General features: G+C 32.9%; 1 protein-coding gene across 1 annotated transcript; it reads right to left on the bottom strand.

Moving 5' to 3' along the window:
- Nucleotides 1-8,356: 8,356 nt before the first annotated feature.
- Nucleotides 8,357-11,740, bottom strand: LOC125583393. The gene has a single exon (XM_048750250.1). It carries the CDS (start codon nt 11,738-11,740, stop codon nt 8,357-8,359), a length of 3,384 nt encoding a protein of 1,127 aa, XP_048606207.1.
- Nucleotides 11,741-16,075: the final 4,335 nt, after the last annotated feature.

Below are 16,075 nucleotides of genomic sequence, written 5' to 3'. Positions count from 1 at the left end.
GATCATAGATATAACCCTTGCGTCAGATGTTATATTTTATTGGGTGTCCACGAAGGGACCAACTATATACGATATAGTTATTAACTATATATAAGTTACAAAATGTTCAAAAAAAAAAAACTATATTTAAGTTTTTCCACTCCATTCAATAAAACTCTTTTATTAATTAACTTAAGGCACTTCATTCGTACACAGAACCAAAGCATGGAAAGTACGGATGTGAACTGCCATCCAAGTGATCATTGTGAATACGCTTCTTTTTTTGATACACATGTACAAGTATTCTTGTGAAAAGAAAACAAAACAACCAGCGAGGTTAACTGATGATGACTTAAAAAAAAATATCGGTATGAGCATCATTGAAATATTTTATATCTTTACTTTTTATTATCTTATATATATATTATGCAAATAAGATTTTTGAGTTTAGAATTTTGATCTCAGCAATTTTTTTTTAACACTGGATAACACATTACATCATTGTATAATCTCTAACTTTATTAGATATTATAACCAACTATCTACAACATATGCGATATTGATGCTCCACGGATAAGGATTCCACGATGAAGCTCTTTTTGAAACACTTGGATCGACAAACGCTTCTACATGTATGACATATTCGATGGACATGCTTTCTCTGCATCAGACGAACGGTTTTGCCAACAGTACTCCGGAACCTTCAATAAACTTCACATCATATAATCTACTACAATTGCATAGTCTGGAAATTAAATCTCAAACATGAATGTATAAGATTTTAACCTTTAACTATTAGGCTACAGTGCATCCACGGATCCGAAGATTCTAAAATTGAGAGTGGAGAAAATACTATGTTATTGTGTATAAGTATAACAAGCATGACAGAAGAACCACAAGGGCCATGCCACAAACAAAAGTTACACCAATAGGAGTAAGATAATCAATTTCAGATCCATTATTTGTTGTTTATAATTAATACGACACCTTTACTATTTAAAATTTAGTTTATATGTGAATTTTATAACCTTCTTCTTCAACTTTCATAATTTCTTGTACTCTTTTCAGTATTTTTTATACATATATTTAGATATCCACACTATTACTTATCAATAAAACATCGTCAACATATATATTTAAAGCTTTTGTTTTTGATATAACTTTTTTAAAAAAAATATCTGATTAGTTATGCTATTACAAACTATAATAAACATAAATAAAGTTTCAATTTGCATCTATATGTTAAATTAACAACATATGAGATATCTCATTAATAAACATCAATGAAGCCTCTGTGAAATGAGATGTAAGTTAACGTTATATAATTAAAAAAAATTAAGGGTTTTTTAATCTTGAACCTTAATCAATTTAGATTTTGACATGCATTTCAAAGCATGGGAATCGCCTGTTCAAATATTTTTATTTAAAACATTATAATTTTACACATAATTTACATATTTTATTAAAATATTTATTTGTTTTAATTATTACAGATAATTAAATTAATTTATATAAATATAACTGTATGAAAACTAAGATAGGTTATTATGTTTATATAACCCATCTCTGATTAATTATATTTTTTAATTGTAGTGATTAAAATTAAAACAAAATAACTTATTTGACTTGTTTTAGATTTTAAAATTTGTTTCAAGGGTTTGTAATATTAATTAACTATACGCTTCATTTAACCCACCTCATATACTTTATAAATATTTTACATATTCGATCAAATAACCCACATAAAACGTAATCATAAATCATCAAATATTATATGATCCATCTTATTATCAAATAACCTGAATACAGTCATAAATTAATATTCGGTAAATTAATAAACATAATAAATTAATAATATTTTAGTAGGCCCGAATTGGATCAGTATAAAATATGACACAATTTGAAAAGATAATAAGATAATCATTTTTAGAATAAATGATTAATGTATATATTGTATAGTTTGTTATTATTCACATTGAACTCTCTTTAACTTTTTGAAAAGTTTCTAAATATATTGATTTTTATTTTTTTTCATTTTACACTTAAAAATATATTTACATTTACAGAAAATATTTCGTATACACCAAATAACCGAATAACAACAATATAAAAATTTTAAATTTTAATTAATATATATATCGTAAATTAATTATTTTCCTATTTTTACATAATAATATACTTCAAAATAAATAAATTTTAAAATAAAATTTCTGTAAATTAATAACTCGATAAATTAATATTATAAAAGTCCAAAATTATTAATTTATAGATTTTTACTCTATTAGATAATATATAATATTTTATTTTATCAATCAAAATAAATTGATTTATTTTTGAAAATATATATTTTAGATTATAAAATTAATTATGATTTATTAATATCTAAAATCTAATATTTGATTATTTTTTTGTCAGCAACATTAGCAGATTCACGAAGATTCTGCAAACCACACTGGTAGCTCTGCATCCATATGAACGACATATTTGATTTTATTAAGTTGAAGTATATTGTAGAATTTCTGAATTGATTTTATTTTGTATATGTATTTACTTCGATTTTATAATTTATAAGTAATACGGATATTAAGTTATTTTAATATTTATTAATTGTCTTTTTTATTAGATTTATAAATGATTAATATAAAATATTATTGAATTTTGATTTCTTGTTAAGTAAATAAAAATGACTTATTAATTAATTTCTCACAATATTTTGAACTGAAATACTATTTTTCCTATTTAAAAAGTGAATAATATTTTTTTAAAAATGTTGTTAATAAAAAGGAAATATTTAATTAAATTTCAAATAATCAGATATCAAAATATTTTAAATTTTTTAAAGCTTAGAATATATATAAGAATATTTTAAGTTGTACTGTTTTGAAATTTTTTAATTATTACTCATATTTTGTAACCAAATTAAGTATGACACAATTAACCTTAATGAATTATGAAAATTTGACTAAATATTTATAATGACAAGATGTGATACATAACACATAAGACCAAAGTTGTTTTTTAATAGTGTATGTAAAATCAAATCCCAATATAGTAATATACGTGTTTCTGAAATTCCCAGAAATTATTCTAAAATATCATGGATGGATGAGCATGAGGATTCCTTCTGGAACTCAAAGTTTGACAGGACGCTGTACCTCCAAAACATGACATGGTACTTTATTTGTGACGATAAAAATATAAATTTTGATGCATTAGCATTGAATATAATAACTACAGTTGAATAATTTACATATATATATATATCAGTGTTTTCCATAGATTAAAATATGGCATGGCATGGTTAGACTTCAAACTCACGCCACCAGACTCTCAAAAAGATGGTTCAAGAACCCATTGATCTAAAAATTTGCATCATCGATCCGTATAATTATTTACTTTGAGTATATATGTCATTCTAATATATATAGATATAGGTTTAATTAATGCAGGTAATTTCATTTTTTATTAAGTTGTCTTAACTAAGTCGTCTTATTTTTTTCTGAGTGGGGTTAAATATTTTTTTCTGAGTGAGGTCATATTTTTTTGTTTTTGTTATGAGGTCATCTTCTTAGCAATAAAGTACTAAAAGATGGACGACAAAAAAAAGTACTAAAAGATGTGTGACAGTACGAGTAACCCATGCCTCCCACCTCCATATCAAAATCAGCACACGTACGTACTTCTTCTTCTTTGTACATACGGAAACAAATATAAGTAAATACATCGGAGAGAAGGTTAAGTTTAAAAACATTGACGTGAAATGGGGGTCTATGATAAGTAAGTGGCATAACATGAAACTTGTAATTATATTGTAATGATTGGCAATCATACATGTATACGTATAACAATTTGTGTTTTAGTTCTAGATATCGATGTCAACTTGTAATGACTCAAACTGATCATATTAAAAGTACAAACAACAAGGAAATTAGAAGTCTGTGTGTAATTGTAATGTTTAGCACTTCTTCCTCGCGACGTCGTGCTGCTTGTGCAATTCTACACGTGCATGCCCTCAACTTTACACGTGTTTTGATATATACAAAAATTGGTCCGTTATAGATTCACCACCACCAAACTTTACTTTATGATGATTAAAATGTGTTACTTTTGTTCTAACAATGAAAAATATTGTAAAAGTATAAACATAATACTGTTAACACTTGATAACTTAGCTGCAAGAGAGTGATCACTGGATCGGAAGAAGTTATCATCATCACACTCAAAGTCGAGTTACCGCAAACCGAAGATAGAAACTTAGACGGTATATTCCGCATTATCTGCAAGCCTTCTCTGGTTATCTAACATTGAAGACTAGCGTTGCACTCTTTACATAGTTCGGAAAAGGTTGTAAGGAAGGAATCTCTAATATATTTCTCAAAACAAAAAATTCCTTTATAGAGATTTATCTCTAATGTATGCTTTTAGAATAGAAAGATGTTATTTTTATTCTAATATAGAAAATAGGCTTGGGACTCGGTGTATATCCATGTTTGTCATGAGTTCAATTTCTACTGAGAACTAAAATTATTGTTACTTGACCAGTCTAAACTTGGGTTTCGATCCAAATGGTTTATATGTGGGCCATAACAAACGATCGGTCAACCTTTTGGCATTAATCGGAGGTATTTCGATCATGCAGTGTGGTACACTTTCAAACTATTCCACTATGTAGCTTTAAGTGTGTTCCTAATGGAGCCGGTCGGATCAGCCGATAGAGAAATATCAAAAAAAAAAAATAGTAGTGAGGTTGGGTAGAAAAAAACATGTCTATATAATATCATTTGTAGTCAAATATAGAAGTGGGTTGAAATGTCCTAACACCATTCATTTTATGATGGTTTAAAGATTTGTTGTGAATTTTGATGATTTTAATGCTAGAGGAGTTCTACTCTGTTGAGACACATCTTTTATTAGGTTTGTGAAGTAACGTTCTCAGAAAATTTGATGCTGAAGATAGGATTTTTCCAGAAAGTTAAGTTCTCTGAGACGTCAGTCAGAGAACGAGAAGCTTCATTGGTCTGATTCTATATTAGATGTTATGTAAGATATTGTTTTCATTAATTTGAAGATGAGGCTGTACAATCATTTATATACAGCGTATTCATAAGTTTAGATGAATGTTAGATGTATCTCTATACATGTGGTTGTTATATACTATGTAACTAAGTATTTACATGTTGATACTTACACACATAATACCAATTATCATATACTATGAATGCACTTTCTTTTAGACCCATCCATCTTTTAGTTTTAACTTGTACGTCTTCATGTTCGTGTTCATGTTCATGTCTGGCCGATACACATTCTCAGTTACAGGCCCGGTCCTGAAAAGCTCTACAAAAACAAAGGTTGGAAGCCCAAAAATAAAAAATCGGTCGCCTGGTGGTGTCGAACCCATCACGTTGAAGAGATTTTTTACCTAGCTTGACCATCTAACCTACTGAGATATTTTATAAATAGACCGAAATTTCTGTTAATTATCAAGAGTCGGAATCAGATGCTTCTAATGCTTATGTCCAGGGCCGCTACCGCTTAGCTATGAAAATTTTGAGGCTCGAAAAAACAAATAACTATTATGAAGGGATTGGATTGGAAACTGATTATATATATATTATGAAAAAAAGAAGCAAATCGTGCTATAAAATTGGTATTTCATTTTTGAAGGGTTTGGAAACTTTGCTTGAACAGAGAGCCCAATATATTAGGCTCTGATAACTACAACAGTATAATGATAACTAAGCCCAAGCATATAATGGACTTGTGGAAGCAAAGCAGTCGGTCCACTCACAAGATCATGATCTTCGAGGGCAAGTAAATACAACCAAGAAAGACTGAAAGAAGCATGGTCAAATTAACCTTTTGACTTTGTAGTTGACGTCCTTCTCCCCCGATCATAATTCTATCGTCTATAGTCGTTATAGTTTTATACTATACTAGGATAAGACCCGCGCCTTGCGCGGAATTAAGTTATTATTTTTATTATATTTTGGAGAATGAAACAATAGTTTTGCTTCATTTGGATTAGGGGTGTTCAATCCAGATATCATATTGGTTTCGGTTCGGTTCGGTTTTTTTCGGTATTTTGGTTAGTAAAATATAACTACTATTCTAAATCCATATTTACTTTGACTTTAATCTTTCACATACTTTTGAAAGATTTCAACTGGACAACTAAATTGATCAGCCAATCTTGTTGCTTTAAATCATTAGTATTTATATATATATATATATATATATATATATTATTTAGTTTGAATATTTATTAAATAAAAATTCATATGCGTTATATTTTATGATCATTTGTAACTTATTATAACAAAAAAAATAATCTATTGATCACAAAATTTTCAGAGTGAGAATCTTCAAATTTCTAATAATATATAGACGTTTTGAAAAATTCAAAATATAACATATAAGAAAAAATATAAATGTTTTTATTATATATTTAATGTGATTTTTAATATCTTTTAATAATATAAAATTTAAAAAAAGAACTAAGATACCAAAATTGTTATCAAATATTTATTATTCATAATAATTAATTTTCATATATACGTTAATCATATTAGGTAATTTCGTAGCTTCTAATTAAGGAAAGTGCAAAAACAAAATTTGGTAGATTATTTATCAATTCGAATATTCGATAGTTAGTTTAATAAAAAATATAATGTAAGTTAAGATGAACCAACCTATTTTTTTAAGAATAGTATATTTTATATAGTCATTTATTAAATGAGAATTTATAATCATACAGTTCTATGATCATTCATATCGTTTTATAACTGAATATTTAAATCAACGATAACAAAATTTTCAATGTGAAATCTTTAATAAGTTTATAATTTATAAATGTTTTTGAAAATTCATTGAAAGTTTTAATATTAAAATATTTATGTAATCTTATGGTATATAGTTTAATCTATATATATATATATATATGTTTTATTATTAAATGATATTTTTTACTCATATGGTTTTAAATCATGTGTATCTTCTTATAATATTAAATAAAAGTTCATATTAATACAATTTTATGATCATTTGTAACTTATTATGACAAAAAAAATAATTTATTGATCACAAAATTTTAAGAGTGGGGATCTTCAAATTTCTAATAATTTATAGACGTTTTGAAAAATTCAAAATATAACATATAAAAAAAATATAATTTTTTTTATTATATATTTAATGTGATTTTTAATATCTTTTAATAATATAAAATTTTAAAAAAGAACTAAGATACAAAAATTGTTATCAAATATTTATTATTCATAATAATTAATTTTCACATATATGTTAATCATATTAGGTAATTTCGTAGCTTTTATTTAAGGAAAGTGCAAAACATTTTTTGGTACATTATTTATCAATTCGATAGTTAGTTTAATAAAAAGTGTAATATAAGTTAAGAAGGACCAACCTATTTTTCTAAGAATAGTATATTTTATATAGTTATTTATTAAATAAGAATTTATAATCATACGGTTCTATGATCATTCATATCATTTTATAACAAAATATTTAAATCATCGATAACAAAATTTTCAATCTGAAATCTTTAATAAGTTTATAATTTATAAATGTTCTTGAAAATTCATTGAAAGTTTTAATATTAAAATATTTATGTAATCTTATGGTATATAGTGTTTAATCTATATATATATATATTTTTTTATTTTATTATTAAATGATATTTTTTACTCATATGGTTTTAAAATCATGTGTATCTTCTTATAATAAAAATGTTAAACCATTGATCATTAATTTTTAACATAATAATTTTAATAGTTATAGTCATTTATTGTTGTTTTTAAAAATTCAAAATATAACATATACGAAAAAATCTAAATTTTACTTTTATAGCTAATTTGATTGTTTAATTTATTTTAATAATATAAAATTAAACAAAAAATGATGGAGGATATATAAATTGTTATCAAATCTTTATTATTAAAATCATTAATTGTCATATATATATTAGTCATTTATGGTAATTCCGTAGGTTTTATTTAAGGAAAGAAAATAGCATATCATATCATTATATCATATAGTTTGACCAACTTATGTATCTAACAACATATAAAAATCGAATGTGGACCTACTTATTTTTCAATTGAATGTAATTGACTACCTAATTGAGTGCCACCTATGCATTGGGGCCTATTTTAATTAATACAAAATTGAGGTTACATCTTTTCAAATGTTTCTCAATTAATATATAGGGGATTCCCCCGATTTGATTGCATCATTGTGTGGATATATACAACGACAACTAATCGAATTCAAAACATACATCTATTTTATTAATTTAAAGTCATTTGAAAATATATTAGTCTTTTTTTTTTTGTAACACATTCATTCATTCATTCAAACTTTAAAGACCCCTAAGGGTTGAGTTCAATACAATAGTTTCAAGGCGCAAAGCTTTCTTAGCCAAAGCATCGGCAGCTTTGTTTTTCTCCCGTGGGATCCACCTGAACTGAATCAATTCAAACTCTGAGATTAAGGCAACAATGTCAGAAATAATGCCATAAAGTTCTGGACTTGGTTTCCTTGAGGTAATTGCTTTGACAAGCAAACCTGAGTCTGTTTCACATCGGAGGCGTTGGATCCCCAACTCTCGACATTTCTGGACTGCTTCGCGCATGGCTAGTGCCTCCGCTACCAGAGGAGACGCCACGTAGTAGCAGTGTGCACCAAATTCTGAACGCTCTGAGTTCTTTTGGACGGTCCATCCAAGGCCTGCAAGTCCTGTGTCTGCTCCCCATGCTGCGTCTGTTTGTAAGCAGTGGCAATTCTCTACTGTTGTCTCCACTCTAGAGTTTCTTCGGGGGTTGTTGACAGTTGGTTCCTGTGCATTTAGCCATTCTCTCGCAGCAGCTACAGCCCGGGTGATGACATCTTCTGGTGAGGCCGTTTTCTTGTTGAAAAGGAGGTTGTTGCGTGCAATCCACAAAGACCAGAGAAGCCAAGGGGTAAGTAGAGCAGACGTGAGGCCAATTGGAGGAAGGCAGTTCAGCCTTAGCATGTTCGCCCAATCCACAGGAAAGTCTATCAATCCGCTACCTTCAACGTTTGGGGTGATGGGAGCTAGTGCCCATACCCTTTGAGTGAACTCACATTGAAAGAGTAGATGATGGATAGATTCAGTGAGACCGCATCGCACGCATTTTGGATCACCGGCTATATTCCTCGAGATTAATCTTTCTCCCACTGGTAATGCTCCTTGGAAAACCTTCCACAGAAACAGTTTGATCTTAGGGGCAATTTCCAGTCCCCAAATCCCTTTATTCAAGTCAAACTCCGCCTGGTGGTGCTGTTCTTCGTGTTGTCGCATCCTTTCATACGCTGTCCAGTAGCCAGACTTGGTAGTGTAGTCGCCCGTTGCGGTTTTGAGCCAGCTAAGTTTATCAGCCGCCCCTGTTTTGCTCAGTTTTATTCTGAGGATAGTATCTTCGTACTGAGGGATGGTGGCTTGGATCTTTGCTCTGTCCCAATCATGTTGGATAGGGTCAATCAGGTCCGCAACCTTTAGATGAACTAGGAGTTCGGGTGCCGGTCCAATCGGACGCAGTTGGTTTGCATTATCCAACCAGGGGTCGTTCCATACTTCTATATCCTCACCCGTACCCACTGTCCAGCCAGTGTTTGCTGCGAGGAGGTCACGACCTATCATAATTCCACGCCACCCATGGGATGCGTTGGACCTTGTCTCAACTTCCAAGAAACTCTCGTTGGCGCAATACTTGCCAAGAAGTACTTTGCACATCAGGCTTTCCGGGTGGTTTAAGACTCGCCAGCTTAACTTAGCCAGAAAGGCGTCGTTGTAGCATTGTACGTCACGGAAACCTAATCCTCCTTCCGAGGCATGTTTTGTCATTGTTGACCATGCGACCCAAGCCATTTTCCGTGTCCCGTCATTGCTGTCCCACCAGAAGCGCGTAAATGCGGATTGTATTCTTTTGCAAAGAGAGACAGGGAGCTTGAAGCAAGTCATCGAGTGGGAGGGGATTGGCGTTAGGACGCTTTTCAGCATGGTGAGTTTCCCGGCTGTAGAGAGGAATCTATTTGACCAGCTCTTTGCTTTCTGTTTTATTCTCTCCACAATCGCAGTGAAGAGATCTTTTTTCCGTCTACCGAAGTGTTCGGGCAAGCCAAGGTATTTGCCAATACCTCCCTCTTTCTGAATCTGCAGCACGTCTTTGATGGCTGTCTTTAAAGGTCCCGGCGCTTTGGAAGAGAAGGTGACAGTCGACTTGTTTGGGTTGATTGTCTGACCCGACGCTAACTCGTATTGTTTCAGAATAGAGACCAGAGCCGAGCTGCTGTCCTTGTCCGCTTTAATGAAGAACATAGTGTCATCGGCAAAGAGGAGGTTGTTAACCTGAGGGCAGCCCCTGGCTACTCTGATCCCCTCTATGCTGCCGTCCGCTTGCGCATTGTTACACAGCCCCGAGAGCACTTCACTACACAAGATGAATATGTATGGTGATAGTGGGTCTCCTTGTCGGATTCCCCTGCTCGGTTTAACTCTTCCTCTAGGCGAGCCGTTGATGAGGAAGGCGTAGGTAACAGATGTGATGCAAGCCATGATCAGGTCGACCCATTTTGCGTGGAATCCCAGCCGCAATAATACTCTCCGTATGAAGCCCCATTCGAGTCTGTCATATGCTTTGCTCATGTCAGTTTTCACCGCCATTGAGACTCTCTGTTTTGCTTTGGACGTCTTTAAGTAGTGGAGGACTTCATGTGTAATAAGGACGTTATCCGAAATCGCTCTCCCAGGGACGAATGCGGACTGGTTTTCCGAGATGACCTGAGCTAGCAGTGGTTGCATACGCTTTGTCAAGATCTTGGAGAAGATCTTGTAGTAAACGTTGCACAAGGCTATGGGCCTGTAGTCCGAGACGGCTTTCGGATTCTGGATCTTCGGGATTAGTCGGACAAAGGTTTCGTTGATCTTCTCGGGTAGAAAGCCAGTTTCGAAGAATTGCTGCACCTCCAGCACTATGTCTACTCCAATAGAATCCCAGTTCGAATGGAAAAAGCTCGCAGAGAAACCGTCCGGACCGGGCGCTTTGTCGGCGTGAACTGAGAAGATTGCGTCTTTGATCTCTGTTGCGCTGGGGATGGAGACAAGTAGCCCATTGTCCTCCGCTGTAATCTTGGGTGTCAGGGCCCTTTCTACTATATCCAAGTCGTCTCTACCAGCGCTGGTGAACAGGTCCTTGAAGTAGTTTATTATCACTGTGGAGATCTGCCCCTCCTTATAGACCATATTCCCCTCGGCGTCTTCGATTACGGAGAAGGAGTTTGCACGCTTTCTATTTTTTGTGTCTGCGTGAAAATACCCAGAGTTGCGATCCCCAAGTCTGAGCCAGAGTAGACGGCTCCGTTGTTTCCAATACGCTTCCTCATCCGCGTAAGCTTTCTTCAACTCCTCAGAGATTTTTCGGATCAGTACTAGATCATTAGCTGTGCTTGAAAGGGCCTCTTCTAACTCCATCTTCTTTTCTACTATTTTATCCCTGCTGTTGAGATGCCTATTCTTGTGCCATATGGAGATTGCACTTCGAACCCGAGCTATGCGATGGATGATTGGTTTGTTGGCTTCTTCTTTCCACGCATCTACTATAACTTGGGTGGCTTCAGGGTTATCTTTTAAACGCCTATCGTATCTAAAAAGCCCCTTCCCCTTTTTCTTTCCTGGTTCAAATACATACAGTAGTGGTCTATGGTCAGAGCCTTCGTACGCCATATACATGCTTCTTACTGTTGGATATATTTCCGCCCATTTGGAGTTTGCAGCGGCTCTGTCTAGCCTGCAGCGTACATAGTGGATTTCTCTCTGTCCGCGCCATGACAGGGGGTCACCCGAGTATTATAGATCATAGAGTCATAGTGGATTAGTCAATATTTACTTTATATAAAAGTAATTTAAAGTAATTTATCCTATATTAGTCAATTGTATCAATTTCATTAATTAGTAACTTAATAAATTACGTATATATTTAGACTATTTAATATGTAGTATTGTCTGTTTTCTTTCTGTAGCCCATTGTATATATATTGTCTTATTTTTGTAGTTGCTTAACAATTGTACCTAATCATATACATATACATTTACATTAACTGGACAAATATACATTTGAACAATTGCATTACAAACTTAAGATATAAACATTTTAGATTAGGCCATGCTTTCGGCTGTTGGTTATAAAAGTATTAGGCTTTTGCTATATACATAAACTTGTATAATACACAATTATATCATTGATATGTTCAAATGATCCTTAATAAGCTATTTTGCAAATTCAGATGTGCAAAGTAGTATTCAGGGGTCGAATCCACATATATTTAGGATCACTAAATACTTTTTGGTTTTTGAATTAAGCTAAAGAAATATGAGGGTAATGCAAGTAAAAGATAAAAATTCAAATGGTTGTATGTTCATATAGGAAAAGCTCTTGACTCAGGGAAGTTCGCAAAAAATCATAATTGCAGATCAAACAGATGGGTTTATTAAAACCAATTCTTGAACATAAATCAACCAACTTTCGTTCCAAAGATTTTCTATGTCTAGATCCTAGAATTCCAAATTTATTTGCAAATTCAAGAATTCAGACAAGCATTAAGCACATGTTTCTTAAGAAGACTTCTAACTGAGATTAAATATTTAATTTTTTATTGTTAATTGCAAAACTAACCTATACATACTTCTTGCGACATCGAAGATTTTGGTCAATTGCAAACTAACATGATTATCAGAGAAGATTTTTATAAAGAAAACTTCTCTTTTTTGTTACAAAGAAAAGTTAGAAGACTTTTCTAGAAATTTTCTACGGAAAACACACAAAATAGTCAATTACAAAATTAACCTATCAATGACCACAAGACTTCTCTATAAGTCTTCTCCATCGAGAAAAGAATTCTTCTCCGTGAACAGATCTTGTAAAACGAATATTGTACCTATAACCCGTGAGATATGTTGATTATCTTCTCTAAGCACACATAACATCACCACAAAAGATACCCACTCGTTTCCAAGAATCAAGAACTTGAATGACTCCATCAAGCTCACAAATTTTGTAATCGAAGTGTTGGTGGGGTTTTTTGGATAAAATTAGTGAGAAAGTGAAAAAGAAATGGTTTGTGTGGATAAGAAATGAGGATATGAAGAGTATATGGATTTTATGTGCATTTAGAGCTTGAAATTGGTTGTTCATGATGGTTGGTGTATTGATGATAATGACAATATTGTAAATACCTGATGAAGATGAAAATAATAGTAAAACAATCGTTTTTGGAAAAAAAGGGCATTTTTGTGAATAACTTGAATTTTTCATATGAATAGGACAAATGAAAATTCCAAACTAAAAACAAGTTACTTTTGCATTTGACTTCAAGTTTTAGTTTTTTTTTGCAAAACTCTCTTTTACTATTTCATTCTCAAAACAATACATATATATATACATTAGAATAAGTTTCGAAGGTACCATTTACGAGTAAGATCATGGGAAAATTACACAGTCCTTCAAATTATTCGAACTTGTGAATAAACACCGTAATTTATGACATTCAAAGCTCTAAAACTTCAAGTTTCGTTGGGATGATTTTCTTTATACCTTACGGCCCCAAACTGATCAGTACACAAGATAGCAAACGGTATGAAAAAACAACAATGATCCTTGGTTTTGAAACCAAGAAATAGCATCTCTCATGAAGAATAATTTTGATAAGAAGAGTGTATCCTATAACTAAGAGGAAGATGGAAGACAAAGCTCTTCGGGAGCCCCCCCCCCCCCCCCCCCCCCCCCCTCCAAAAAAAAAGAACTTAGATCCGATGATAGGTGATGACAGTTGAGCAAGCTCTTCGGAAACCCCCAAATAGTTCTTCAGGAGCCCCCCCCCCCCCCCCCCCCAAAAAAAAGGTTCAGATCTGGTAGGGCCAGCGACTAATAAGGTGAGGTTTCGACCGAGGAAGACCGGCGAATATGAATGGTTTGGCGATGTACGAGGCTCCCACGACACTGGAGAATATCTGACTGGAAATGTAAGAAGATTTCCAGTCAATCGAGGACGGGGAAAAAGAGAGTGATAAATCTACGTTATATTCAGTAGCAGTCACCACATAGGATGAGATGTCGTCTTCAGAAGGAGCGATGAATGTTTCATAAGAAAAAGCGAAACATGACACCAATAAATGGCGGCTTTTGAGATAATTCATCGGAATTTAGCCAAGACGATTTTAGATCTGTTGAAGCCACTAAGTTGACTGGCTGGACATACTAAAGCCTTGACCATATATGATGATGTTGAAACCAAAAGAGAGGAGGAATGCACGTCGAGTGGGGAGACAGGGAGCTGTCTTCGATGCAGCTGCTTCAATACTTGGATAAACAGATGAGGAATCATATATCTTCTCTACAAGGAGGAAGATGCAAAAAGCTAGGAAGTGCGATGAAAGTGTGTTTCGGTGGTAGATAAAAAAAATTCTTAAAGATAATGGAACTCTGCTCCTAAACTTCTTTTGATCTTAAAGTATAGATGCATATTTTGTAATTTTTTATATGAATAAATTTAACATTCATTCAGAAAAAAAAAGAGGTTACTATGGACCGGTAAAGATGGCTGCCACTCCTTAACCAAGGTACTCAAACAAGAAGAGGTTGGAGTCGACAAAGAGTGAGACATCGAGGAAACCAAGACAACACGATCAAAAAATGAGATCTCCGAAGAGACGTCACATAAAAGGATGAGAAGAACCGAGGAAATAAGAACATGTTGATCCTAATATCACAGTCAAAGGCCGGAGAGAGGTCACATAAAAGGATGAGAAGAACCGAGGAAATAAAAACATGTTGATCCTAATATCACAGCCAAAGGCCGGAGAGTGGCTTGACACAAACCAACAAAGATCTAAAAGCCTGCAACTGGGAGGATAAACATAGAAGAAGACGTCGACCAGGCGGTGGAAACTAAGTAAACTCCGAAGATGTGGTGCTTTGGGAATCGTGTTTGTGTGTCTTTTTTTGAACTACCAATAAATTATTGATGAAGCCTTAAGCATGTGAAACAAAGTTATGATTACAAAGAGCTGATTTGGCTATAGCATCATTTGTAGAATTCATACTCCTAGCCCCTAGGAATAAAAACAAAAGATAGAGTAATAAACGAAGATGAGAGGTCTTCGATAGTTTCGAGGTGAGTGCATTGATCATCACTTGATTATCTGGACAGAGACAGAATTTGAGAAGATGGAGTGATTTTTCCTGAAGGAGAGCCTCCCTCATAGCCAGAGCCTCAGCCATAAGTGGTGAAGTGACATAAGGCTCTCTAGTTGATCATTGTCCTAGTCTGACATTTAGTTTATAATCAGTTTTTGAATTAAATTGGAAACTTGTTGAGATACTGATGTGGAGTAAATGCATTGAATTTTAGCCTTAATTTATTTAACTGATTTATGCTATCGATTTGATTACTTATCGTACAATTCTTCTATCAATGTGAACATAGCCAATTGGGTGAACCATATTAAATTTATGTATCGTTTACTATGTTGCATTTATCATCTACTTTGTGCATTATATTGTTTTCTCGCATCTGTTATAATAGGAAGAGAGTCGTTGATTTGGAAGTAGGGGATCCGGATCTAACTGTAGCATATGAAGAGTAAGAAGTGAAACGTGGAATAGGGGTAGCGTTCTTGTTGTGACAATCCTTATACATACTTCAAGATCGAAACTTTTTAGTTATGTTATTGCATCTTAATTATAGATATTCTGTTTTCTGCCACCTCAATGTGTTATGTTTGTCTTCTGTTTTAGGTTCCATGCAGAATGTTTCATCAGACTCTACCGTATGCTCAGAAGTGTCTTCAACAACATATTTGTAATCCTCGAACTTGAAGTGTGTTGGTTTTTCTCACGTAAACGTGTTCATCGAAAATCCACAGTACGCAGCGAGTGCTGTAAAAGGAAAATATTAGTTTGCATTAAAGTCATAGTTTTTATGAGAAACGTTCTCCTGTTGACACATCAGCGTTTTTTTAAATTTCTCGTGAAGACGACATTGTTAATAAACTTTTAAGGTA

This window comes from Brassica napus, chromosome C3 (genome assembly GCF_020379485.1).
Source record: "Brassica napus cultivar Da-Ae chromosome C3, Da-Ae, whole genome shotgun sequence".
Classification (NCBI taxonomy): domain Eukaryota; kingdom Viridiplantae; phylum Streptophyta; class Magnoliopsida; order Brassicales; family Brassicaceae; genus Brassica; species Brassica napus.
Note: the sequence above shows the minus strand (reverse complement) of the source record. Positions and strands in the feature narration are given on the sequence as shown.